Below are 27786 nucleotides of genomic sequence, written 5' to 3'. Positions count from 1 at the left end.
CTCAGAATTAGTTAAAGATTTTTTTTTTCTGATAGCCTTTTGAATCATGCTGTGAATATGCTTTGCTTTTTTGAGTATCTGGCCAAGGCTGTCAGTTCTGGTGTGGGCATGTTTCCAGAGCTGGAGGAACCCCAAGCAGGTACAGAGACCTGCCAGGAGCCAGCAGCATGCTTAAGAGCAGCTGACCAGGCACAGACAGGGCCAGAAGTAACAGTGGCCACCCTCCACTCCCATAAAGAGCAGCCCTGGGGAGTGCTAGAGGACGAGCAAACCAGCATGCAGGGAGAAAGGAGGGACAGGCTGCTGGCTAAGTGGAGAGACTTCAAGTCCATATAACCCAGCAACCAGCTGTGGTTCTGTGACCATCTGCACAGGTCAAGGGCACTCATCCTACCTGACCCTCATGGCAGAACAGTGGGCACTCCTCTGATGGCAAAGCCTGCAGCTTCAGCTGGGCAGTCTGCACCATCTGCCCCAATGGTGGCAAATGCCTCCACCCAGATGGAGTTGCTGAAGGAAGAGGGTGCAGTGCAGGCTGCAAACTGCAGGAAGCACCTGGACCTTTTGCTTGCGGCAGGGGCAGGCATCAGACGTGCTTGCAAAAGGTGCGCACAGGTGGAGGACCTCCTGCAGCAGGTGGCTGAGCTGCAGGACGAGTTGAGAAGGCTGTGTAACATCAGGGAGTCTGAGAATGAGTTAGATAGCTGGTTCCAAGCACAACCTGCAGCAGACTGACAGCCAAACAGCCAAAAACTCTCCCACCAGCACACACAGTAGGAAGAGGGGCCAGTAATGCAGAAGAATGAAACTTGCAACAATAAGGACCTGCAGGAGGAGGAGACTTCCCCCAGAGTCTGGGATGCTGCTGAACTGCTCTGCAGACGTTAGAGTGGCCTTTCAACACTTGAAAAGGAGCCTGTAAGAAAGACGGGGCCAGACTATTTAAGAGGGCCTGTAGTGATAGACCAAGGGGGAATGGTTTTAAAGTAAAAGAGGACAGATTTAGATTAGATATTAGGAAGAAATTCTTTACTGTGAGGGTGGTGAGGCACTGGCACAGGTTGCACAGAGAAGTTGTGGTTGCCCCATTCCTGGAAGTGTTCAAGGTCAGGTTGGACAGGGCTTGGAGCAGCTTGATCTAGTGGAAGGTGTCTGTGCCCCTGGCAAGGGGGTTGGAACTAGATGATCTTTAAGGTCCTTTCCAACCGAAACCACTTTATGATTCTCTATTTTTGCCTTATAGTGCTTTTAAGTTCTGCCTCTGGAATATCAACACTTTCCCTTTCAATAGGGTACGATGCTACAAGCCATTGAGAGATACATGAAGCAAGCTATTGTGGACAAGGTTCCCAGTGTGTCTAGTTCTGCATTGGTATCTTCCTTGGTAAGTAAAGCAGCAGTTTACTGTAAATGTGCTCATTGTGTTTTTGCTGGGAAGGCTGGTCAACTGCATGTGTACCTTTTGCCTGGCCTTTTTTTTTTTGTTCTTAATCTCCTCCACCTTTTATATGACTCTTCTTCATCTCCTTATCACAAAATAAACAAGAAATAGTAGCAGTGGAGTTTCGTTTGACTCTGTCTTTTCAAACTTCTTTGTTAGTGTTCTGTCACTTTAGAATATATCAATTGTAATAACTTTTAAGTGCAAAGTTCTGAGGCATCTCTATGCAGTTAGTGTAGAACATTAATTTCTCTGGGATAGGGTCTTGTCTGTTTCGATAAGTCAAGCACACTGACTGTGAAAGTGCTTATTGGTTTGGTGAGAGTAAGTAGAAACAACCTGTTCTGTGCCATGGAAGAACTAGCACTGATGACACTGAAAGAGCATGTGAGTTCTGTAACAGGCAATAAAAGCAGTCTGCCTTGTGCTTTGCAAACAACAAATCCATGAAATTGCTTCCATCATAAAACTGCAATTCAAGGTTATTTTTGCTAATATGTAGTAGAGGGCTAGGCACAGAAGTTCAGTCTGTTTTTCTCTCCCTTATTTAGGAGAAAAGGCTGGAAAAGATTTCATTAGGTTAATATTTTTATTAAAGAGGAGAATACAAGTGGAAGTATGGTAGTCTGAGACTGAGATGTAAGAAAAACAATGGTTTATAGGTGCATAGGATTAAGAGACTGGCTGCATTGATAGATCAAGAAGGCAGAGCAGGAGGTAAGAGGTCCAGCTGATGAGGTGGAGTAGAGACTCTGTTAGGACCCCAAGGGTGCAAACAAGGCTGTATTAATACTTACAATTGAAGTCTTCCTGCTGGACTAACTGTAGGCAGGTGATTTGTCATAGTATTGTCTTCTGTCCTGTTTGAATATAAACAAAAGCTCTCTGAGTTATTTTCTCTTTATTCAAACAAGCACATCCATACAAACTGTGTATTTGGGAGTTACTCTTTGTTACCTTTAATATGCAGCAGCACCCTAGATTGTCTTGAAGTCTTTAAACTTAAAATCTGAGAACAAGGCTTAAGGTCTTCACTGTACTTCTAATGTTAAGTTTGTCTGCAGTCTCAAATTGTGGCTTCTTCCAGCATATGATGAAGATCAGTTATGACGTAGTCAAACGGTGGATCAATGAAGCTCAAGAAGCAGCTTCTAGTGACAACGTCATGGTGCAGGTATGTTTGAGGGTGGCTGCCCTGAGGAGCTCTAAACACACTACAGGGTTTTAATGGTATTGTGGGAGTTCTTAAGGTAACTGTAGAAAACGTACCTGGTTTTTCTTTTTCCAATACTCTTTTAAAAACAAGAATTGCAACTGGAGGGAAACAACTCTGCTGTTTCAGAACAATCATGAGTTTCTCTGTGATCCCAGTGCAAGATTCTTAATTAAGAGCTGGCTCTTTAGTGCAGTCCCCTGCTGTTTCCTTACTAACCTGACAGCTGGAATGCTGCTGACTGTTGCACAGTAGTTGTTGCAGAAGGGCTTTGAATCTGAGTTTTCAAAAGGCTTAAGAAATTATCTCACTGCCTCCTAGAACACCAGATCTCATCTTGGCCTTGAGAAAATTTGCCAGCTGCTACAGGACCACAGAGATGACCCTGAATTATCAGTGATTTGTCCTGAAAAGAAAATCTTTGCATAAATATTCCAAACAGCTGTGGAAATGAAAGTAGTCTGTATGTCCAGTCAGCATTACAGTCTAACAATCAGAAACAAGCCTGTAAAGTTAGCTTTGTTTTTGCCCATTTAGCAGCTTCATTAAGCCTTGCTCTTAATCAGTCTTACGGAAAAAAACCCACCAAAACAACCAAAACCACTTGGCAAGTAAATGGAAATGCTCCTTTGTACTTTCACCATAAATGCCTCAAGGATAAGTGCTGGCTGGAGAGACGTGGGTTTGATGGGTGGACCACTCAGAGGATAGGGAATTGACTGGATGGTCCCACATAAAGAGTTGCTGTCAATGTCTAATGTCTAAATGGAAACTGGTGGCAAACAGTGTTTCTCTGGGGTTGGTTGGTACTATGACTGGTGCTGTTCAACATCTTTGTTGGTGACATGGACAGTGGGATCGAGCGCACCCTCAGCAAGTTTACCAGTGAGGCCAGGTTGAGTGGTGCTGTCAACACGCAGGAGGGAAGGGATGCTGTCCAGAGGGACCTTGAGAGGCTTGAGAGGTGGGCCCGTGCAACCCTCATGAAATTCAACAAGGCTAAATGCAAGGTCCTGCACCTGGGTCAGGGCAACCCCCAGAGTCAATACAAGCTGGGTGGAGAATGGATTGAGAGCAGCTCTGAGGAGGACTTGGGGATGCTGGTGGATGAAAAGCTCAACATGGCCTGGCAATGTGCGCTTGCAGCCCAGGAAACCAACCATATCCTGGGCTGCACCAAAAGCAGCATGGCCAGCAGGTCGAGGAAGGAGATTCTCCCCCTCTGCTCCACTCTGGTGAGACCCCACCTGCAGCGCTGCATCTGCTCTGGGTCCCCCAACATAAGAAGGACATGGACCTGTTGGAGTGAGTCCAGAGGAGGCCACAAAGATGATCAGAGGGCTGGAGCACCTCTCCTAGGCATACAGGCTGAGAGAGGTGGGGTTGTTCAGCCTGGAGAAGGCTCCAGGGAGGTCTTAGAGTGGCCTTCCAGTACCTAAAGAGACCTACAGGAAAGCTGGAGAGGGACATTTTAGTAGGGCCTGTAGTGACAGACAAGGGGGAATGCTTTTAAGCTGAAAGAGGGGAGATTTAGATTAGGTATTAGGAAGAAATTCTTTACTGTGAGGGTGGTGAGACACTGGCACAGGCTGCCCAGAGCAGCTGTGGCTGCCCCATCCCTGGAAGTGTTCAAGGCTAGGTTGAACAGGGCTTGGAGCAACCTGGTCTAGTGGAAGGTGTCCCTGCCCCTGGCAGGGGGTTAGAACTAGATGGTCTTTAAGGTCCCTTCCAACCCAAACCAGTCCATAATTCTATGATTTTATAAGGTCAGCTGTCATTTAAAGGCCTTGGGATATCCTAGATAGAGAGTGTGCTAGAAATGCAAGTGTTACTGTGCAGTGTAACTTAGTAAGCAGAAACCTTTGAAGGTTTGACATGTAATGGGAAGAAAAGGCAACAGAGACTTCATGGATGGCTCTTTAGATCTTCAGAAATATGTTGAGGCTGTCTTATGATAGACAGGAAGGGGAAGGAAGTACTGCCTATCTGTAGGTCTTTGTAACTTGTCAGGAAATATGGATCATTTGTGGTTAGAAGGTATTTCTGCTATGAAACAGTGATTTTTTTTTTAGCCGCCTTTTATGTCTTTTCCAATGGCACAGTATATTGAATACCTGCACATCTCTGTTTCTGATTTCCTAGTATCATGCTTTGGGGCTGCTCTATCACCTTAGAAAAAATGATCGCCTTGCGGTTTCCAAGATGCTGAATAAGTTCACTAAATCTGGACTGAAATCCCAGTTTGCATACTGCATGCTGATCCGAATTGCAAGCAAACTCTTGAAGGAATCTGAAGAGGGGTAAGAGGCAGCATCTGAATTACAAAACCTATTTATAATTTGAGATCCATGGTAGCTCAGAAATGTGCATTATTTTTTTTTTAAAGTTTGTGGAAATATACACACAGGCAGAACTGTAGTGTTAAAAATAAAATGCAGGTAGAAGCAGAATGCTAGGTGGAACTCTGGTGGTATGTGTAGTGGGTGTGTGGTGGGGTTTGGATTTTTAGCACCACACCGCCAAAAATTAGCCATGAGTAAGATTAAAACTGCAGAATAATCTCTGGAGATATTTTTTTACTTTGTCTAGCTAGGTGCATTTCAAATGCAATAAGAATCTGCCTATATTGTGGGGGATACAAACAAGAAGATCTCTCCTATTGTGATCTCTCATACTAGCAAAGGAGGGTATTGTTATCTGAGAAACTCACCTCCTGATAAAATTCTTTTATCTGTGGATGTTTTTGTTAGTGGTATGTGATACTTAATAGTAAAGTATCTTTAGAATGCAGCATTTCTAGCTTGAAGAACATAATGTAAAGATGAATATTAGTAAATAAAAAGTTTAGAGCAATATGGCAGTGTAGGAAACATGAAAGCCACTGCCTTAGCTGTGCTTTCTGTCAGCTTCTCAGAAATGCGGTATAAGTGGTTTGTATGTAATTCAGCATTGCACTGTGAAATGTCTTCTGTTTGTAGCCATGAAAGTCCACTGTTTGACTTCATTGAGAGCTGTCTGCGGAATAAGCATGAAATGGTTATTTATGAAGCTGCTTCTGCAATCATCCATCTCCCAAACTGCACAGCCAGGGAGCTGGCACCAGCTGTTTCAGGTTGGCCATAGTCCTTTGTACCAGTGATGCAGCTGAAAGAAAGGGCAGTAAAGCATGTCAGAGACAGTAAAACATATAATATACTGGACTCAAATCCTGAATTTTCTGATTGTCCCCAGGCTTTTGGATGAGAAGAACGTTGATCCCTTTTCCCCATTTCATCCAGAGCTTTTGAGAATGGGTGGCAGAGGCAGCACAGGACAATACTTGCCTTTTTCCAGCTGCAGGAAGTTGGGGTGGGAGGGAAGGTAGAAGAGAACCTGACAGTACAGATGCGCCACAGGCAACTGTGCAAACCACCTATTATTAATCTAAGATGAAAAATGAGAGCTTATTTTTAACTTTCTTGTGAAGCTAGTGATAAATTATAGATGGAGCTGCATGAATATTTAGCAGTGCTTAGCTGAATGTGGAAACATTACTTTGTTCTCTTTCTTTGAAAGAGACCGTATGTGGTTTTCTGCTGTGGTGAATTCTTACTAAACTATTTGCACCTCTCAATATGAAAGTGCTAGCACAAGGCAATTTCCCTTTCCTCATCTGGTGTGGTCATGAGGGCTGTCACCTTCTTGCTCTCCAGACATTACAGGTGCCTGGAGTTGCAGTGCTGGAAGCTGTTTTTTGTTAAACTGTTTCTATGCTTTGCCATTTTGTTGTGAGTTACTTCTCTTGATTATTCCTTTTTCATTTGTTTTCAGTGCTGCAGCTTTTCTGTAGTTCTCCCAAACCTGTCTTGAGATATGCAGCTGTACGGACCCTTAATAAAGTGAGTGTTTCCAAAACCTCTAAACAAGCATAAATCTCTAAGCATCAGAGGAAGCCAGACTTCAGTGCCTAATGGTGTGTTATCTAAAGCAGAACGACTGTTCTTGTTATTACTGTATTTGGAAATACTCCATGCTGGAGAACTGGCTTTTCCATGCCAGATTTCCTGGTGTGACAGAAATCTTTTCTGCACTCAAGGTATGTTTGCTGACTTTTGGACCACAGGGCTATAACAAGCTGGGTTTTGATAACTTTCGGGCTCTCAGCTGTAAGGAAGAAGAGTCTCAGTTATTTAATACTGTAAAAAGCATGGCTAGGATGTGTGTGAAGGAAGTAACATTCTGATTTCAAAGCTGCACACCACAACAGAAGCAGTTTGTGACTGTTAACCCATGAGCTGTAACTTACAGTTCTTTTGAAATGCTGAAATAAAAGAACCTGAGCTTTGATTGCATCCTGTCAGCAGTCATATGATGTAGATTTAGTTGTAATCCTTGTGGAACGGAGCAATACTTCGAAAAAAAAGGTTTTAAAAAAATGAGCTTTAATCCTTGCCCCATCAAAAGCTTTGAACTGTAGCATGTTACTGCCATATAATTTGGAATTGCGTTCTTTACAGGTGGCCATGAAGCATCCATCTGCAGTCACTGCCTGCAATCTGGATCTGGAAAACCTCATCACTGACTCCAACCGCAGTATTGCTACCCTTGCCATCACCACCCTGCTGAAGACAGGCAGTGAGAGCAGTGTAGACAGACTCATGAAACAGATCTCTTCCTTCGTGTCAGAAATATCAGATGAGTTTAAGGTGTGGCATTGGAGGCCTCTGCTCTTTCCACCTGCAGGTTTTTCTCCCATTCTTGTTACTATGAAGATTTTCCCATTAATCCTTCAATGATTTTGTCTGATAGAGCAAACCCAGCTTGAAATTCAGAAGGTGTAATCCTCTGCTTCCAAATTTAATATAGCATGTCATTTCATGCTACCACTCCAAGAAGGGATAAATGTCATTTTTGTGGGTTCCTGGCTCCTGTGGAGTATCTTGCAAAATGTTGTGCTGCCTTCTGCTTGCCTCTTTGGAGGGGAAGAGGGATTTTAACTGTTCTGATTGAGTCTATACCACTTCAGTGTGATCGTTAGGAAATAGTGTGAACCATAAGTTTCCACCTAATTTTTAAACTTTATAGTGACTAAACTCAGGTAATAACTTGGTTCAGGATGGTAGTTCACCTATACCCATTCCTTTTACGTTGTGGAGTTGCCTTGAAGAGTGTAGCATGTCTCTACAAAGTCAGTGTAGCAGTCAACATACAAAGTCAATGACAGCGGTCTTAAGTTCTTGTTGTTATGAGAAAAAGAAAAAAGTATTGGACAAGTTTTAAATTGCAAAGAGTTTTAATGACAAAATGTGACTAAGTTAGGATTAGGTCAGGATCATCGCTGAACAGGAGGAGGGAGGGAAGGCCCTTGAATTTATGTAGTCTGTCCTAAATACAGTCCCTCTAACAGAGCCAGATCTTACAGCATGCTACACAGGGCTGTTAACACACTTATGCTGAGAGTCCACCACCTAATTGCATCCTTCTTGTATTTGAATTTAATCTATTGATGTGACAACTTGAGATAGTGAGAAGCCTGTCTTTTTCATGGAAAAATAAATGCATGTGACTAACATCCTTCTCTGTTGTTTTGCAGGTAGTGGTAGTACAGGCTATCAGTGCTTTGTGCCAGAAATACCCTCGGAAACACAGTGTCATGATGACTTTCCTCTCCAACATGCTCAGGGATGATGTATGTGTGAAACTTTCTTTGTGTAGTTATTGGCAGGTAGCTCTGATAGATAGTATGAAGGGTCTCTTCTGTCTTACGTCAGTGGGTACACAGTGGTGATGGGGCCTGACTGGTTACCTTGTCATTCTTGTTTATCTTGTAGGTCAGACCTGTCTGAAATGTGCTTATGAATTAGGGCTGGTACATCCAAAACTGATTTGAGGAGATACTCAGCTGATATGCCTTTATGAGTCAGGGGGCTGGGAAGACCCTGCTAGGTTATCCAGCATGCTTTCTCTTTCTTCTTTATGTACAAATGCTTGTTTTTTCAATGGAAAGAAGTAATTGAAGCGTAAGGGGAGCTGACCAGCACTGTGGTCTGAGCTCTGCCTGCTGGGTCAGTGTCCTTGATTTTTCCTTTCCCAGGGTGGCTTTGAGTACAAGCGAGCCATTGTGGACTGTATAATCAGCATAATTGAGGAGAATCCTGAAAGTAAGGAATCGGGCTTGGCTCACCTCTGCGAGTTCATCGAAGACTGTGAACATACTGTCCTAGCCACAAAGATCCTGCATCTGCTGGGGAAAGAGGGACCAAGGACTCCATCCCCATCCAAGTATATCCGTTTCATATTCAACAGGGTGGTGCTGGAGAACGAGGCTGTGAGGGCTGGTAAGTTCAGCTCAAGTGCTTGACTGTTTCATGTACGAGCTGTGCAAGAAGCCTAGGGGCTGAAACTGGGTTTGGGCGTGGGAGGTAACGGTTACTTCACAGGCACTGTGAAGAGCTGGTTCTTCTATGCATCAGCTGTGAAGGTGATTTTTATCCTGCAGTGTGTTTGAACTCCTCGTATCTTAGCATCAGCCCTTGGTCCTTTGCTTCACGGAACAGAAGCAATATATTACTTCTAGTCCCTTCTTTGAATGTCCTCTAAAAGTCAAGAGGTAATACATGAGGAGGGGACACTGCTAGTTCCGTATTTAACATAATTGCCTAATATTTAACATAATTGCCTGCAATAGACTTACGTCTTTCTATGAAAATCTCCCACATATGAGATTAGGATTCTTCCTTGGCAGTGTGTTGCAGACTGATACTTCCTTCCTGCAGAGCCTTTACAACGAACCCTTTAGAGGGTTCAGCCTCTTTTCATATTGGGGACTTTGCACTGGAGGGATATCAGCATCAGTTTGACCTCCTGCATGTTAGGAGAAGTAATACTGCTGGGGGAGAGGAAGCAAATGAGCTCACAAATACGATGTGGTTCAGATTGTATTTTATTTTTGGTGACAGCTCTTTTGGTCGCAGTTTCCTAATTGTGACCTGGGAGCACATGAAGAGCATCCCTCAGAGAGCGTACACTGTATAGAAACTTTGTCACTGTAAAAGTATGGATTCTTCTTTAACCACCAGGGCCATAATACTTGTACTTCCTGATAGAGTTTTCTCTTCTTTCTGTATGTGGAATTTCTTCAAGCTGATGCTGAGCTGAAATTACATTGGTTTGGACAGGCAACTCTTAAGTGGTTGCTGAGGGGTTTCAGCTCCTTGCAGAGTTACTGGATGCAGTGTGGCCCTGGTCACCACTGGATGCATGTCAACCTTGTGTGTGAAAAACAGATTTATCTGGGAGTGTAAGCTACAGCTAATGGCAGAGGCACCAACAACTGGGATGAGCCATGGAGCTTGAACTGACCTTATCTGATAGAGTTCTCACAGAACAGGGCTGCAGAGCTGTTAGGCTGATCTTGTTGTGCTATTCCCTGACATGAAACTATTTCCATTTGAAAATATTGAAAATCTTTCCGTAGTATTAAAAGGTTTGTGTTGTGGGAGTGAAAACCTGTGTAAATTGGAACTTCTAGATTAAATTCAATGCACAGTGCTTTGAATCATGATTGTGAGAATGTGTTTATCTATTGCTTCAGCACCTCTGACATCTCCCTACTTTCTTTTCTAGCCGCTGTAAGTGCTCTAGCAAAGTTTGGTGCCCAGAATGAGAACCTTCTTCCAAGCATCTTAGTTCTGTTGCAGAGGTGAGTGTGTATAGCTGTGCACGTGCTGAGCTCATTGGTGATGCTGGGTAGTCTGGCTCCACAGAAGAAGCAGGGTCAAAGCAGGTCGGAACTTGCACTGGGGTTGCCCAACACACCAGTGGAGGAGCCAGGACGCGGCTGCCTTCCACCCTTCCTTCCTGGCTGGAGGGACAATAACACTGCTGGAGATAAGCAAATGAAAGATGTGATTAGTCATGAAAACTTCTAATAGTAATCTGGTCTGCAAACATTTCTCAGCGGGTAATAAATCTACAGTGCTTCAGTATATGTGTGTTTGTTTTGCATCCCTTGAAACAAGGAACTATATTTCCACATTACTAATAAGTAATATTTGTGTATGGCTGAGTAGTGATCACAGGTGTTCCCATTTCACAGGTTTGTGTTTCTTGTTAAGACCATTCAGCTTCCTTAAACTGTCTGTACAGTAAATGTAATGTTCTTCGTTTGTATAGCGTTATAGTGTAAGCTTATACCACGTCTGACTTCTGTGGTGAGAGGAATAATTCAAATTGTGAAGCACTTCATGCAGAAGGCAACCTCAATGTAGGTGCAAGTGAATTACAACTGCAAGAAATTACTTGAGGAATGTGGGGAGGGAGGGAAGTTGCCACCAGGAGGAGAGAATCTCTCTTCATGAAACACATGCTATAATAGAAAAACTAGGTGAATACTTGAACACGCAGCCATTTTTTCCAGTCTGAAATAGAAAGCAGTTTTAACATGTTTATTTTTGTAATCTATTTCTTGTGGTTTTGTTCTATTGTGAAAGAGTGCTTTTTTAAAAAAAATAAAGCAGCCACATGGTGCCCATCAGAATTATTAGCCATAAAATGCAGCTGTATATGTTATAATCTAGCAAGTGTACATGGTGTTAAGAATTCACATACACATCTCCTTTAGTCTTAGTTTTCTGATGGAACACTTGCACATAAACTTCAACTACTGTGTTGTATGAACAAACACTTCTTGATTTCTGCACAATTGGAAAATCTGTTGAGGGAGCACAGACTGTCATTGCAGTATCAAGTCCAATCTTGTCAGTGTCATTTTTAGCTCTGTTCTCATGATGTCCTGAACTGGCTGACTGCTGTCCTCTTGTTCCTTGAAACAGGTGCATGATGGACAGCGATGATGAAGTTCGGGACAGAGCAACATTCTACTTGAATGTACTACAGCAGAGACAGATAGCACTGAATGCTGCCTATATTTTTAATGGTCAGTGATAGAAAGGAAAGAAGTCTGAGCTGTTACTTCACATTCTGTATTATGGGTGGGCTTTGTTGCTGTAAGAATAGTTTCCTGTAATGTAACTGGGGTCAAAATAGCTAGAAAGGTCAGAACTGTGTGTTTTTTCTGGTTCTAGCGCTTTCCTGCGAAGTACTTGTGCTAAATGAGAATGGCAGATTTAGCAAAATATGGAAAGGATTGTCTGAGAAATGGAGCAGGAGTATGGGTTGGGCTTTTTCTCATCATTGCCTGTTCCCTCACTTGAGACAAGTTTCTTAACCTTTGTTTTGTCTTCTCCATTACAAAATGAGGATGGAATCATAGGACTGTTCAGGTTGGAAAAAACCTTTAAGATCAGAGTCCAGCCATCCATCGAGATCTTCCCACACTGCCTTCTTACAATCTCCTGTAGAATAGCCAAGAAGGACAAAGCTTTCGTCAAAGAATTTGAAAAACAAATGCTCTTACAGCCTTAGAATTGTGACAGCTTCTATGAAACAGCTCTGTCAAAACTTGTTGCCCGAGTTGATTATTAAAATGTTTTATGGCCTGTAGTCAACTAGTTCAAGTTCATGAGGGCAGGGTATTTAGCATATTGCGCAATTACTTTCCTGGAGTGAACTATTTGGACTGCAGTACCCTCTGGAACAGCAACTTCAGAGCAGTTTATTTTTATTCTATCCAGTATCTTGAAGTTCATAGGGTGTGTGTGTTTACTGAGAAATGAAAGTAGCTTTTAATTAGCCAAAGTCCAAACTGCATCTATATCTAGCTGTAAACTCTAGTTTACTCACAAGAGTTTTTCTCTTCAGCCTGAACCAATGGACATGCTACAGAGAAGAGCTCTTTAACTAACCTTACTTGTTTGTGTCTTAAGAGGGAGGTAACTGAAACACAGATACAGTTTTTCAGACTCTGACATCTTACTGCTTTTGGTGCAGTGGGCAATCCAAAATTTACACTGCTCATTTTTGAACCCTGTATTATAGTGCCTGTAGGCCTCTGACAGTTCTGCTATTAAAACTGAATCTTTCTGCATGTGCTTCTGCTTTGCAGGGTTGACTGTCTCTGTTCCTGGGATGGAGAAAGCCCTGCACCAATATACGCTGGAGCCTTCTGACAAACCTTTTGATCTGAAAACAGTTCCACTGGCTACTGCACCAATCTTTGAACAGAAAGCAGGTAACACTTGGGCTCCATTTCAATAGGCTGTAGGCAAGAGTGTAAGCATTCAGGTTGCCATAATGATACTTGATGTCACTAAACTGGCTGCCATCCTGGTAGGGCCAGGGCAAGCACAGAGGTGGCTCAGCTGAATGCTATGCAGGTTACAGTGTATGTACGTACAGGCTTTGCAGAACCAAGCCTGCCTGATCTTCGCAGGTAAAGGAAGACAGTGCTTCTGCCAAAGTATTAGGGGTTGGCAAGAATGTTCTTTATTCTGCTCACTTCTTACCAGAGGGGAGTTTGTACATAATCTACATATGTACATTGTACATATATGTATAATTCATTAGTTCATGAAAGTTTGAAAAAAGTACATTCCAGAAGTGCTTAGTCACTTCACTGGCTTTCTTCCATGTTCTTGCACAATTCTTGCATTTTTACTTTGCACAATTTTTTAAGAAAAGGTTGGGGTTCATGCCTCATTCTCATCTTCCAGCGTTTTTTTCTGGCTATTTTGGAATGAAGTGTGGTTTCTTCGTCATTACTCAAATATCTCTCCTCTTCTCTTCTTACAATACAATATTGCGTCATGGAAAAGGTATTTCAGCATGTGTGTGTGAGGAACAAGACTGGCCATGGTTTGCAGCAGACTGTGTGAAATACTGCAGGTTCAGGAATTTTTAGTTGTGATATAATGGCATTTAAAACTCCTGCATGGTGTAGCTGATAGCACAATGTCTTTGCTTTTTTTTCTTCACAGAGATTGCCCTAGTGACCAGCAAGCCTGAAAAAGTTGCTCCTTCACGCCAGGATATATTTCAAGGTATGAGAGAAGATCAATGGGTCTCCAGCACTTGAAGTGTTTGGAGGATTGCCACAGGTCAGGTGGGAGCAATGAATGAGCCTGTCACTAAATATCTGTTGCCTTCTTTTCCTTTCTGCACAGAACAACTAGCAGCCATTCCGGAGTTTAAGAGCTTGGGTCCATTATTCAAGTCTTCAGAACCAGTGCAGCTCACTGAAGCAGAAACTGAGTATTTTGTTCGTTGCATTAAACACGTGTTCACAAATCACATTGTATTCCAGGTAAGAGAAGTTACGTGCTTTTGCCAGGGTGCAATAGGACTTGGCCCTTAATGATGCCTAGGTGTAGCATGAACGGTGTTGTCACTGTGCCCTGGAGAAGACAGCTTCTCTCTTAAGGGGGTTGCAAGGCAGAGTTAAGAGGGTGTGTGCTGCTTGCCTCTGATCAAAAAAAGGATGGAGTTAAGATCCCATCTGTTAAAGAATTCTAGGAAAATTGGAGAGAAAAGCTATTTAGTGAGAACAGTATGCTTGATCAAATATGCTTGACATCTGTTGTATGCTGTGCAGTATCGTAGCTGATTTGGGGAAAAACTGTTTTTTAGGAATGTTTCTTCTATGTTCAAGTTATTTTCAATTTATTCTTCTGCAGTTTGATTGCACAAACACGCTAAATGATCAGCTTTTAGAGAGAGTCACCGTGCAGATGGAGCCATCAGATGCTTATGACGTGATCTGTTGCATCCCAGCGCCCAGCCTGGCTTACAACCAGCCAGGCATGTGTTACACCCTTGTCCAGATTCCCCAGGATGACCCCACTGCAGGTACCCATTGGGGGAGGGAGTAGTTCTGCATGACAAATCCCTCAAATGACGTTTTTGGAGAACACATAATAAAATGTTTAGGGTGTGGGATTTGGTGAGTGCATACTGAGATTCCAGCACTTCTTTCTCATGTGTTACATGTGCTGGCTTTTATTTAGAACCTGTGTTTGTGCAAAATACTTTTTACAAAATTGTATACATACTTCTTAAACAGTGGTATTGGATGAATAGAAATGGGATGTTAAAGAGGATTGTAGAACATGAAGGTAATAGAGGAAACTGAATTTACTACCTTGAGTCAATGAAAGGAGCACATTGGAAAACATGGGTGTTTGTTGGTAGTATTCAAGAACAGAATCAGTGAAAGGAAAATGCAAATAGGGAAAAAAAAAAGGAAAATGCAAATAGGGAAAAAAAAAAGGAAAATGCAAATAGGGAAAAAAAAAAAGGAAAATGCAAATAGGGAAAAAAAAAAGGAAAATGCAAATAGGGAAAAAAAAAAAGGAAAATGCAAATAGGGAAAAAAAAAAGGAAAATGCAAATAGGGAAAAAAAAAAGGAAAATGCAAATAGGGAAAAAAAAAAGGAAAATGCAAATAGGGAAAAAAAAAAGGAAAATGCAAATAGGGAAAAAAAAAAGGAAAATGCAAATAGGGAAAAAAAAAAGGAAAATGCAAATAGGGAAAAAAAAAAGGAAAATGCAAATAGGGAAAAAAAAAAGGAAAATGCAAATAGAAAGAAATACTGGTAGTTTGGGCTTCTACATATTTAACTAATGCAATTTTTCCTTTCTTTAGAGAATTAGAAACTACTATGAAATGTAGGAATGAGAGATTTTCTTGGGCATAAAACTTCCCTTTCTTACTTTTATTATTCACACTTAAAAGAAACTCCAGTGGATTTGCAGTTAGTTAATGTGACTCAGCTCATTAGCAGGGTGGATTTCTTGGTTATTGCTTTAACACCAAGGAAGATTAGAACTAGTCTGAGTTCCCAGAACTGTGGTTTTGGATCATACTCCACTTGTTGGAAACCCTTGCTGGGTTTTCCCTGGTAGCTAGTGCTGACTGGGTCTCACCACAGCACTCTGCGAGTCAGTGGGCCTCTGCTTGTTACTCTATGGCACTGGCATACTCATCTCCTGAGATCCTCCTTCAGCCTTCATCTTAAAAGTTGGGGGAGGATGGGGGGGGGGGGGGGGGGGGGGGGGCTAGGGAATTTAATATGAAATTGAAAAGTGCTCTGACCATAGCCATGCATTTATCTTTTGGGGCAAAGCTGGCATACATTGATTCCAGTCTCTCTTTGGGAAGCGAGGGCTCAAGCAGAAGAAACTGCATGACTAACCTATATAGGCTTTTTTTGTCCTCCCCAGTTGCTTGTACTTTCAGTTGCACTATGAAGTTCACTGTTCGAGACTGTGACCCAAGCACGGGTGTGCCAGAAGATGATGGCTATGACGATGAATATGTAGTAAGTTCAGGACTTGATTGTTTTCTCCTTGTTGCTAATTCTGAACACACGTGGCCATTGGGCTGACCATTTCCTTTCAGATCTGAAGCCAGTAGGAGAGAAGGGCAGGCCTGCCTGAAGCACCATTTCCAACATGCTGTAGCTTGTAACTTTAGATCCTTCCCCAAAACCTTGCTTCTGCCAAAAGTTAGTTCAGCTTTAGTGCCCTATGGAGATGGGATTTGTGGGGACGGACAGGAAGGAAGGAATAACTTTCACTGTCTAGTTTTGGAACTGTGGCCCAGGCATTTGCACCTGTTTATTGTGTTCGTGTTATCAGTCATGGAAATAAAAGTCAGATCTCAGGAAAGTGCCTGTCTTTTGGGCTTGGAGGGTTCTGGGTTCTGAGCAAGTATCTCTCCTCAGATGCCCAGTAAGGGCTAGAATGGGCTTTTTCACTTACAAAGCAATTGCCTCATTTTCTGCTAGCCTGTAGTTTCACAGATGTTTCTCTGTAAATGTTTTTAAGCTTTACAGATGACCACCATAAATACTATTTTCCTCTCTGTCTTTTAGATACTATTATTATGTACTTCTCCTGAAATTAAAGCATGACAGAGTTGTCTTGGCAAAATGCTGCTGTCTGTCTGTCTTTTCCCCTTCTAAGATTAGGATCATTTCTGTAACTGGCAGCTGAAAATCTCCTTTGCTCTTCTATCAGTTGGAAGATTTGGAGGTTACTGTGTCTGATCATATTCAGAAGGTTTTAAAGCCTAACTTCGCAGCTGCGTGGGAAGAAGTGGGAGATGACTTCGAGAAAGAAGAAACCTTTGCACTTAGTTCGATTAAAACCCTTGATGGTGAGATGATCTTTCCTCCTTTATTGGTGACCCACATAGTAATCCTGGTAAATCTGCCGTGCTGGGGATATTCAGTGTGGTAGGAGGAGAATTTGGTGCCTTCTGCCATGACATTATGTCCCAGCAATAAGGCTTTGTCTTGCAAAGTTGGGATTATAGTGAGTGGAAGCTTGGCAGTGTTGTCTTGCTTGAGGCTGGTTGAAGGGAGGGGTGCATTCCTAGGCTGTTAAGACAGCAAAAGGGACATGGTTGCAACCCCACCAGGACACCTACCTTGCCAAGATAATGAATAGAAATGGTTAAGTCACATGGGTGCTTAGAGAATATTCTTTAATTGCAAAGTAGTTCTCACAGAAAGCTTGGCACCAATCTTGAGGTAATGTTCTTCTTCAATCTCTGAACGCAGAAGCTGTCAATAACATCATCAAATTCTTGGGCATGCAGCCCTGTGAGAGATCAGATAAAGTGCCAGAGAACAAAAATTCTCACACGCTCTGCTTAGCTGGTAAGTATTTGTACTGTTGAACTCTGTTTCCATGTCCCCACAGATTTTTACAAAATGAAGGGAAATAGGTTAGAAGATACTGCTTTTATTTCAAGAGGTTTTTTTTTTTTCTCTGTAGAAAGCCAAAGTCAACCGGTGAGTTGAATGTAGCTAGTGCTAACTTGGAGCCCACTGTAACTGGTGTACTTGGGCTAGGCTCAGTCTCTTGGAGTGGAGCTACTCTATCCCAGCTGAAACCAGGACAGAACAGTAGTGAATCCTTTGAATGAAGAACTTCCAGAGCAGACACCTAACAAAACTCCTTGCTTGAGGTTGTCTCAGAATGGGGTTCCTAGGACCATTTTGTTTCCAAGTTTCTGTCCCAAAGACACACCCTGAATCGGCCTGCAGCCCCCACGGCTGCTGCTTTTGTGATTGTGGTCCAGGCTTACAGTTTTGTGCAGTCTCTGGAAGTGCTCTACAAAACTTTGTTGCAGTTATTAAAACAAAACTGCAATGTACATGACAGAAGATCAATCTTGATTTATTTCAGAGGCAAAATTGGTAACTCCAGGTCTGTGTGTGTAGTGATGTTGAAGTGAGAGTGGAGGTGGCTCATCCTGCAGTCCGAGTTGCCTCCAGGAGCACCACTTCCAAATCATCTTGTAGTAGCATAGGACAACTATTCCTCCTTTAACAGCAAGGGCACTGAGCCAATGGACTGTGCCTTCATAGCACAATAATAGTATGTGTTGCCTTCTCAAACCAGAAGTGAGCTTTTCAGCTGCCCGCCTCCTGGTTTCTACCTGTTTAAATTGGCCTAGCCCTCCGGCAGCACGTGCTGACTCCTCAAGAGCTGTGGGGATTTTGGGGTTTTGGGTTTTTTGTGACTTCCCCCCACTCCCATCTCTCAGCAACTGGCCATAAGACTCAATCTGTCTTGCTTTCACCAGGTTGTTGCCTCCAGGGTTAGGACTAGATCACTGAGCCTTCTTAAAGTAATCTCTCAAATGTTGCTTTGTCTCCAGGTGTATACAGAGGTGGTTGTGATGTGCTGGTAAGGTCCAGGCTTGCGCTCGGAGATGGTGTGACCATGCAGGTGACTGTTAGGAGCAAGGAAGAAACGCCTGTAGATGTCATCCTGGCTTCTGTAGGCTGAGTGTTACAGCACATCAGCTGTGGTGTGGAAACCTTTGCAAGCACCAGTTGGGTATTCATGGGATATCAAGCAGCCTGTCTGTCCTTCTGCATGTAGTTTTTATTCCTTAATTTGGTAAATATTTTGTATGATGTTACAGTAGTGACAATAGTGGCTGGCTGGTACTGAGCCTTTCCCCTGTCCTCTCCCTTGTTGTCACTTACACGTTCCCATCTAACTTATTGCATCTCAGCCCACTTGCAGTAAATCAGGAAAGATAAAAGGTGCAGGTGGTAAGAAAATGGAATCAGACTTTTGTCAAAACTGATTTTTATTAACAGAAAATAAACACTGGTTCAAGTGGTGGAATTCATACGAATTACTATTAATAAAATAGAAATTTCTTGTTCTAATCCTGTCTGCTTCAGTACAGAAAAAGTAGCCAATAAGGGCTGTTTATTCAGCAGAAGCCCCTTATTCCTAAAGGGATGCTGTTAAGGAGTTAAAAACCACACAAAACCTGCAGAGTCTGCCAGCCTGCAAATTTACAGTTATCTTCATGATTGTCTCCTCTGTTCCACACAGAAAAATCAATGTACAGAGAGAGAGATTAAACTTCACGGGTCAAGGCATATTCAGTTCTCTGAGCCTTATATCAGATAATACCAAACAACAGCACAGCCTTTTCCTGGGCTCAAAGATGTGAAACACCCTGTATCAAAAGTTGGGAAGAGAGGAGGAAAGAGGGACCTTGTGGTGACTTCTTGTGAATTAAGTTCTGCATCTCTCTCCTGATGAACTGCTGTTTCTTTAGTTACCAAGTCAGGGTGAGGAAGGAAGGAATACTTGAATTCTAATTTAAACACCTGTCCCAGATCCCTGTGGCTCAAATAGCTATTGCTCAGAAGAACGTCTTGGCTTCTGCTAGTACCAGTATTGCATATTCATCTTGCTCTAGTGAAACAGGTATGAGCCTGCCCTGGTAGAACTGCATGCTACAGCCACGCTTCTGCGAAGCTCCTGAGATAGTCCCAGGGGTGTAGTGTCAATGGGTGGCTCTGCTTGTTGAACTGAAAATCAGAGAAACAAGGAATGTGGTAAAAACTTGAGGTTCAGAGCTTCGCTTTGGGTAACTGGCCATTAAAGAGAGGTTACTGAAAACATAATTACAGTGCTTAAATGCCCCTTTATGTGTGCAGAGAGCATCATTGCCTATACTTTGGGGGATTACAGATCCAGCTTGCCTGCTATACTTAGTGTAAGCAAACTCAGTTTCAGATTCTTCAGTGCTGACAAGCTGGCCAAGTATTGTTAACACTTAGCAGAGGGATATAATTTAAACTGCATGCACGCACCTCAAAACCAGACTGGCATCCATCTTGGGAATATATGCATCAACGCTTGGCTGCTAGTGGTCCTGTCTACCTGTGCCATGCAGCATAGCTTAGCAGTGAAGGCAAGTAAGGACTGAGACTGACATGTGTGCTCCACCTCCTGTCAGGTGCCCCAGTTCTCCCTTGAGCCCTCGTGGCTCCTAATAGAGGGATAAGCCAGTCAAGAATCAAGGTGAGCGCAGAGCAGGAGGAGCTGTCCACATCCTGTAACTCTACTCAGGCTGGCAGTTTTGTCCAAACCTCCCTGCAAGCTAATCTCTTCTGGTGCTCAAAGGATTTAACTGCATAAATGCAGCAGTTTGGCAGCCAAAGATGAGGGTGTTAGTGCAGATTGTTGGATCTGGAGATAAAAATCGAGGTTTCTTCCTGTCCCCAAAGCCTGACTTTTAAACAGAGCGAGAACTGAGCTGCAGCAGCTCAGAAGGAGTTGATGAAGTTCAGATATGCATTCAGGAAACCTGTTGGATCCTCCAGCTGTGGATAGTGGCTAATGTGGTCGTCCAGCACAGACACCGTGGACATGGGAAGCACCTTCCTGTTGGAAGAATGCAGCAAGGCTTAAGCGCAGGCAGCAGGCTCAGCCCACAGCCAGCCAGATGCTACTGGTGAGGAGGACAGTACCCTCTCGCAATTGGGATTCTGCCTGTAACACTGTTTTGGGACAGAAAACGTCCTCAGCAGCTACAGTTGACCACTCTTCAAAGTGCTGGATTTACTTCAGGTTTGTTTGGAGAAGACTATGTCAATAAATCCTACTTCTGTCTGATGTGGTTTTAAAATGCACTGTTGATTTGGCTAGGAATTGTGACTTGCCTAAAATGGGGAAGCAATTTCCAAACTGCAGAAGGCTCTGACTGAACCCCCTTGTTGTTGGGGTTACAGGTGGAATTTAAAACTAGCCTCCATGAAAAGGGAATTGAAGGAAAAGCCTGAGACAAAATCTCCCTTGAAATGAAACCCCAGGTGTATATTCCCCCTTTGTGGTGGGTGTTGTCTTACTTGTAAAGCTGAAGAAACTCTGGGTGTGGGTTCACAGGGTCCAGGGGCCCATAGATTAGATGCACTGCAAGACAGAAGCACAGACAGAGCTTTTATACCCAAGGACATCCCTAAATTAAGGCAAGGAGACCTGTTGCAGGCATCCCCTGCCCTTGCATGGAGCTTGTGAAGCTTTCAGAGGAGCACTAAGCACACCAGCTGCTACAAGGCCTCGTTTCTCTGCCCTGGGGTCAAGTTAAGCCTCCAAACCTTCTCCAGCAAACACCAAGCCTTTTCTTGAGTGGTTGTAACTTCTCTTGAGCTTGAAATGCACCTTGGCTTCCCTGGGACGGTCACTGGAGGAACCGGAGGCTGTGAACCAGCCTCTAAAGGAAAGTTGTATCTGCTCAGTGGAATAAACTTTCTCTTGCCTTAGCAAGCTCATAGCTCTCTGCTGTAACAGCCTTAAACTGGAGCAGGGAGGCTTGTTTGTGATGCTACCCCCTGCACAAACTGAATTTGAGCCACATCATCCTCATCAGAATAAGGAGAGGCTCCAGCAGTTAGTGGAAGGAGCCAGCACCATGCTCTGGTGCTTGCAGGCTGGGGCTGGGGAGTGTGATCCCCAACATCCCAATGAGTAAATAAAGAAAACTGATCCTACTCACGTGGGACAGAGGTGGACATCAAAGCCCCAACCCAGCGGTCTCTGTGCTTCTTTCTCTGGTTTATGTACTGCAAAATACTGAAGAGAAACCTGTTGTTACGCAGTGGACGGTGCCTTGAGGTGCTGCACAGGCTGGAAATTGCTCTCGGGGCACTGTACGCTTGTGTAAGGAGACCGAGGTGGACTCTGCATCTCCCACGGACCTCCTCCTTGGGGCAGCAGCAACACATCAGTCTGTTGACTATCCCTGAGCTTAGAGACTTGCCTAAAGTGGGTTTTAATATTTAGACAGCAAATAGAAGTGCAAATGAGGTTGGGACACTGACTCCAGGTCTTGCCTCTGCCCTAAGTGCAGAGTGCAGTTTTAGAGTCCTGCTGGAGGATAACCCGAGTTCATTTAGGAAGGGATAAACAGCCTGCAGTCTGAGGAGATGGGAGTATCAGGTCTGAATCCTTCCCAGCTGAGATGGAAGCAAATGTGGGTCCTCTGCTCCCACTCAAATGCCGCTGGGTTGTAAAACTGGGTGAACGATTGTAACCTCTGTGCCAGACTGCACACTGAGTCACAGCGGGCTGCAGGCAGCCAGCAAACAAGTGCTGAAAGGCTGGCTACCTCCAAACCCCCTTAAGAAACTTCATGCTGCTTTGCTGGGGCAGCAGGGGAAAAAATGGATTTGCAATTGGATCTTGCAAAATGCTGGGGCAAAAATCAGTCTGCTGAAAGCCAATGCAGAGGCAGTGCAGTCTGAGCACTCCTGTGCATGGCTCACAGGCATCGCAGCAGCTCTGAAACCATTTCAGTACCCCACAGAAGAGTCAGTGCTGGACTACTGAGCATGGAGGAATGCAGGAGAAAAATTGCACTGTTTAGGTCTTGCAGTGAAAATCTGAACTGCTAACAGCTCCTCAGCCTGTCTTGTCACCCCAACCGGCAACTCAGGGTGACTCTGCTTCAGCACAGCTCTCAGGAGCTGAGGGTCACAATTTAAACATCTGGTTCAAGTCTGGTTATAAAAAGCCTTTCAAGGACGGGAAGCTACACTAAATAAACATACCAGTACTCTGACACATGACATTTAAGGGGCTGGAGATATTCTGGTACTGAGCTTCCCATCATGGCTGCACTGCTGACAAATGTGACAGTGCAAAAATTTGCCACAGCGGGGGGTGCCAAGTGAGCAATGCATCAGCCAGTGTATCCATTGTTGGGCTTGGGCAAGTATCCCTCGTTATAAGAAGCAATTAGCGAGCATCCTTTGGAGAGGCTGAGCTATTTGGTCCTTACTGTGATTTGGCTGGAAATTGTCCCCAGTGGGAGGAGAGAGGAGTTTGTATGCTGGGGGAGAAAGACACATGCAGGCCCTACTGAATGGGGACACTGAATTCACAACCACCAGCCTAGGGTCCTTCCAAAAGTCCCAAACTGAGAAAACCAGATCTAGCTCCAATTGTTAACAAAATCCCGTAAATTCAAGCCCCTAACTTCCAAAGAAGAAAAAACACCCGTTGTACATCTCGAGTGTTGTCCTTTTCCCACCATGGGCAGGCTGAGATCCTCCTGACTCCAGACTTCATTTACCTGCCTTGCATCATCCCAGCAAGAATCCCTGCTCCTACATCACATCCCAGCTCTGTTCTGAGGTGCAGTGATGATCCCAGACGCCCAACAGAAGCAGCTGAAGGCTCTGGGGAGCCAGTGTCCAGGGGCCCAGCCAAGCTCTGCTAACCTCTGAGCCACTGCACGGCTCTGTCTGCAACCGAGGAACGCCGCGGCTGGAAAACTAAGCTCACACAGCAATTAACAGTGATGTACCTGTCAACAACGAGATTGCCATCGTTGGTCCGCACCACTGTCCACATGTCCCAGTACTCTGCTTGTGAAGGCTGCGTGTAGGGCCCAAATACCGCCCCAAGTCTGGAAAAAAAAAAAGAATTCAGAGCAGCACAGCAGCTGCCATCTTAGTGTACAACTTAAAAATTAGCTGAGGGCAAAAAACAGTGAAGCAATTCCAGCTTCCATTGCAAAAGACATGGGTGCAAGCGCAGCACTACAAGTTGTCCCCCAAACATGCCCAGCATGGGACTTACCAGCCAGCCTACAGGGGTTTTTGGGGAAAAAAAGAGGATTTGCAACATTCTATACAAATATATATACATACCTAACCGTATGTAGAGCGTGGTTAGGGTTTTCATTGCCTCTAACATGTTCAAGTCCAATACTCATGGGAGAGAAGGATTTCAGCATACAGTAAAAAGCCATGTGGTTTATTATTAGGCTGAAGTGCTTTGCCAGCCCACAGAGGGAATGGCCCAGAACATCAAGGTCATTCAAATCCAGGGGCAGATCTCTCCTAGGACAGTGCCGGGGGATCTGCTCACCTGCCAAACACCCGCTACGCTAATCCCTACATTGGCCCCCTGTGCTTGGCTCACATACCCCATATGGGCTGTGCCCAGCAGCGTAGAGACACAACTCACCCTCTGGAGAAGAGGAAGAAGTTCATCAGCCGCGTGATGACAGGGGACAGCAAACCCCCATCCTTGAGGATCTTGGGAAGAAGGGAAAAAGGGGACAGCACTACTCAGTATCATAGAGATGGATAAATCCTACCTCCTCAGAGGGCTCTTCCCCTGGCTCCCCATATTACAGCAGTTTCCCAGCTCAGCCCTGACCCTCAAGATGCACATGAGCTGCCGGTGGTGAGACATCAGCGCTTCAAGGGGGGATTATAGGACATTCAGATGCCACAAGCCACATCCTGGCAGCCCGTTTCTCCCCACTGCCTCTAACAATGTCTGCAAGCAACTCAGCTGCCACTACCGAAGCAGGAAAAGCAGCAGGCTTCTGAGCCAGATAAAACCCCAAACTCACAGAGTCAGACTTCTGCTTGAGGGGAAAGGGGGCAGCAGCTCACCTTCTGGATGAACCGGGGGTAGTGTGTTTCAGGAAAAATCCCTGGAAGGATGAAAAAGAACAGAGTTGTAATGCTATAAGTGTTTTGCTCTTCATCTCCCAGTCTCTCTTCATGATGCTATGAAAGGTGGCACAGGCAGCCCTGAGGAGTGACACTCCCAGTTAATTACAGCACCTTAATTGCAATTCACTTGGGGTTTGGATGGTACTTTCCCTCAGGTGATGGAGATGGGAAGGCCATCCCGTCCCATGGTTCCCCATCCCTCCCAGCCCACCCATCCCACCATGCTAGGCAAAACTTACCTCCATTGGATAAACAGAGGCTGTTGATCAAGATGCTTCCAGTTTTATTGTGCTCATACCTGGGGACAGAAGAGAAGGTGAAACACAAGTAGACCTCTCCAGGCTCCAAAAAGTGACCGACCAGCAGGTCAAATTAACAGTGTCACACCATCTCTGCTCCCCTGCTGTCCCAGCCTTGATAAGAAGGTGCTCAGAAGGGACGTTAAACATCCTAGAAGCTGGGATTTGACAGATCGAAGCCTCAGATCTGCCCACTGTAGATGTGCCCTGAGACCACTTGGCCTTCATTACAGCCGTAGGTATAGGGAAAAGGGGGTTCTGCACTACGTCCTTCCACTTATCTGCTGGAAATCGTCTTGACAGGGACAACAAAGAGCAGCCAGAGCATCAGTGGTTGCAGTGACCTGTGCAGCAGCTCCTGTGCGACTGTATCCCCGTAATCATGGGAGAGGAGATTAATTCTCTGGTGGCGGAGGCCAAGGTGATGCACCAGCCCCTCCACGATACTGGCTTGCTCGAAGATGGAGTAGCGGTGGGGCCTCTGCGAAGCAAAGCGATAGAGGAACTGCAGTGAGAGCCTGACCCACCATGAGCCCACAAACTCCAGAATAAACACCCAAATGGAGGAATACAGGGTGGAGACCAGCATTTTGTGTCCCCAGACAGAGCAGCTGGAATGTCCTGGGCCAGCAGCTATGCCCACAAGCCCATGGAAGCACTGCCCATTGCCCCAGAGGGGTCAAGGTGCACTTTGGAGTCACATCAAACCCAAGTCAAGGCAAGATGGTGACAGAGCTGACCTCCACCACAAACCTTGCCCATCCCTTCCACTATTACAATGCTTATTCCTTTTTCAGATGTATATAGGAATTGAAATTGGACTGTAAATGCTAATTTTCCAGGAGTGTTGGCGTGGCAGAATGACCTCTGGGCCAAAAGCAACTGCATAAATCCTCCTCCCAGGCTACTTACAGGCTTGTCACTGAAACCAAATCCTACAAAATCCAAAGCAATCACCCGGTGAAACCGCTGGGTCAGCCCTTCCCAGACCTGGAAAGAGGAGAAATGCATTAACAAAACAGGTGACAGGAGCACAAAGAGGAAAAGTCTGTGGCGATGCACAGCTGTGGATGGCCACACTTCCCTCCGCCCCCCAAGACAGCACCTTCCAGCTCCAAGAAAACTGCAGATTGAAATGTCCCAGTAACAGCAAGACAATCGCCCCCCCACCTCCACCCCGAAAAAGCCAAGAAATAGCTGTGGATCCTTTCCTCCCACTTCGGGCTGGAGTGTGGGAAAGGGTGACACGAAGAATGCTTGGCTCCCATGCAGGGTGTTGGGAGAGGAACAGGGCTGATACCCCAGAGCACAGTGCTACCTCCAGCAGGAACTCCTCTGGAGCGTGGCCCACCCCAGGCCAAACCACTGCCCACATCTGCTCGTTCCTGGGAGGGAGAAAACACGGAGTTTGCTGTCGGCATCCAAGCCCACCGCGCACTGGCTCCCCTCACCTTGTACCAGTCATAGCTGGAGGTTGGGAAGCCGTGCAGGAGGAGGACGATGTCAGAGCTGCCAATGGCGCCAGTTGAGTCTGGGGAGGGAATGGGGCACCTCAGGGTCAGCTTCTTCCCCTACAGTCTCCTCTCCTATGAGGCAGGCGTTGCCGTTCACCCCACTGGGAGCCCAACCAGTGTTACCCCTCCCCCTGCTCCCCCAAAACCAAGCGTGGGTTTGACTCGCACTGCAGCCTCCCAGTGCCAGCACAGCCTCAGACACCCAACCAGACAAGCCACCGCGGCCACTGGCACCAGTGACCTGATGTAAACCAGGGCTTTACTTAGCACAAGTTAATTGCAGCTGCCTCTCAGTTGCTACGATGGGTAACAACTGCTCCAGCAAAAAGGTTTTTCAGTACCTTTTCCTTGCTGCAACCCATCAGAAGCTCTTGAGATCATTCCCTGCCAACACCAAGGTCTTGCCACTGTTGCATGAGAACCAGCCATCATGGCTTCACCCAATTAAAATGTTTTGCTAACAGCCACACTGTGCCTGGATCCATGCAGTGGCTCCCCTTAAAGCCGTTATATTTTGGGAGGGATTTGCCATCACCTCGCCTGGCCTCAGGGACATCCCCAGGGCCACCAAGGGAAGCAGAGCCACCAGCCCTGCTCCCCACTGGGTCAGACGAGGTGTCCCCAGTACTCGGCACAGCCCCATCACCTCTGTAGAAGATGTTCTGGTCCTTGTAGGTGAAGTAGCCTCCAGACGACCTCCAGGAGAGGAGAGCCGGGGAGAGCTTGGGAGGCGGGATGTGCAGATAGACGGCAAGGAGGGGCACGCTCAGCAGCCCCACCTGCACCCACCACTCCTTCATCCTGCAGAAGAGAGTGAGGCACCTGTCTGCTGGGATTTGTCCCATAACTCCCACATCCCCCTGACCCCTGCCACATCCTCATGGCCCCCATGTTCCCATTACCCACCTCCAAGACCCCAAAATTCCCATAACCTGCATATCCCAGGGGTGGCAGGACTACGACAAGTGGTCTCTGCAGCAAAGGTTAGGGGTCTGAAGGGGGGACATGGGCCCCATTTGGGGTCTGGGGGATGCATGTGGCCCCCATAAAAGGGGTATGAGGAGGAGACTGGCCCCATAGGGGGTCTGAGGGAGGACATGGACCCCACTGGGGGTCTGGGGAGGGCGGTGGGTCCCATAGAGGATCTGAGGGGGAGATGTGGGCCCCACAGAGTGTCTGAGGGGGCACATGGGCCCCACTGGGGGTCCGAGGGGGACATGGCCCCCATGGGAGGCTGAGGGGTATGCGGCCCCAATCTGGGGCTGGAGGTCAAAGGGAAGTCGAAGGTCGGGCAGGGACACCAAAGCCCCGCCTCCGGCCCGCACCCCAATAAACCCCGCCCCCATCGCGCCAATGCCACGCCCCCTCCCAAGCCACGCCTCCCTCGAGCCCAGCCTCCCCCCAGCAGGCCCCGCCCCTCGGGGCAGCACTTGCTCCCCGCAGGCCACGACCCCCCGCCGCGCGTCCCCTCCCCTGAGGCGGGCAGGCCCCGCCCCCAGAGGCGGTGGGCGGAGCCTCCACACCTGGCGGGGCCGCGGGGCGGCGGGACCGCGCGCGCCTCACCTGGCTCAGGTGCCTCGGCCGCGCGCCGGCATGGCGCTCCGAAGGCGGGGCCAGCGCCCCGCCCCGCGCATGCGCCGCCCGC

At 45.8% G+C, this 27786-nt stretch overlaps 2 protein-coding genes across 5 annotated transcripts in view; one reads left to right on the top strand and one right to left on the bottom strand.

The window, feature by feature from the left end:
* The window catches only part of COPG2 (COPI coat complex subunit gamma 2), a 24583-nt gene extending 5859 nt beyond the window's left edge, over positions 1 to 18724 (top strand). Inside the window, exons 7-24 of the mRNA XM_037388673.1 lie at positions 1292 to 1384; positions 2529 to 2615; positions 4797 to 4954; positions 5633 to 5766; positions 6465 to 6532; positions 7151 to 7339; positions 8227 to 8322; positions 8728 to 8971; positions 10260 to 10335; positions 11468 to 11571; positions 12640 to 12765; positions 13511 to 13573; positions 13697 to 13836; positions 14207 to 14378; positions 15753 to 15850; positions 16551 to 16689; positions 17096 to 17194; positions 18202 to 18724. Of these exons, the coding sequence (XP_037244570.1) occupies positions 1292 to 1384; positions 2529 to 2615; positions 4797 to 4954; positions 5633 to 5766; positions 6465 to 6532; positions 7151 to 7339; positions 8227 to 8322; positions 8728 to 8971; positions 10260 to 10335; positions 11468 to 11571; positions 12640 to 12765; positions 13511 to 13573; positions 13697 to 13836; positions 14207 to 14378; positions 15753 to 15850; positions 16551 to 16689; positions 17096 to 17194; positions 18202 to 18332 (2217 nt within the window). The 3' untranslated portion in view covers positions 18333 to 18724. The remainder of the gene's footprint in view (positions 1 to 1291; positions 1385 to 2528; positions 2616 to 4796; positions 4955 to 5632; positions 5767 to 6464; positions 6533 to 7150; positions 7340 to 8226; positions 8323 to 8727; positions 8972 to 10259; positions 10336 to 11467; positions 11572 to 12639; positions 12766 to 13510; positions 13574 to 13696; positions 13837 to 14206; positions 14379 to 15752; positions 15851 to 16550; positions 16690 to 17095; positions 17195 to 18201) is intronic.
* MEST lies at positions 10343 to 27786 on the bottom strand. 4 transcript variants are annotated; one of them, XM_037388674.1, is made up of 12 exons: positions 27705 to 27786; positions 26788 to 26942; positions 26079 to 26158; positions 25540 to 25617; positions 24972 to 25108; positions 24568 to 24626; positions 24266 to 24306; positions 23829 to 23899; positions 23164 to 23265; positions 21352 to 21428; positions 20705 to 20768; positions 10343 to 10517 (listed from the first exon to the last, which is right to left on the bottom strand). In XM_037388674.1, the coding sequence occupies exons 2-12, from the start codon at positions 26939 to 26941 to the stop codon at positions 10367 to 10369; spliced, it is 1014 nt and encodes a 337-aa protein (XP_037244571.1). In that variant the 5' UTR covers position 26942; positions 27705 to 27786; the 3' UTR covers positions 10343 to 10366. The 4 variants fall into 4 exon arrangements, with proteins under 4 accessions (XP_037244571.1, XP_037244574.1, XP_037244572.1 ...); XM_037388677.1 differs by lacking the exon at positions 10343 to 10517 and adding an exon at positions 13867 to 14041; XM_037388675.1 differs by lacking the exon at positions 10343 to 10517 and adding an exon at positions 18625 to 20240.

Source organism: Falco rusticolus, chromosome 5 (assembly GCF_015220075.1).
Source record: "Falco rusticolus isolate bFalRus1 chromosome 5, bFalRus1.pri, whole genome shotgun sequence".
Lineage (NCBI taxonomy): Eukaryota > Metazoa > Chordata > Aves > Falconiformes > Falconidae > Falco > Falco rusticolus.
The sequence above is the reverse complement of the archived record's forward strand: the minus strand, read 5'-3'. Positions and strand labels throughout refer to the sequence as shown.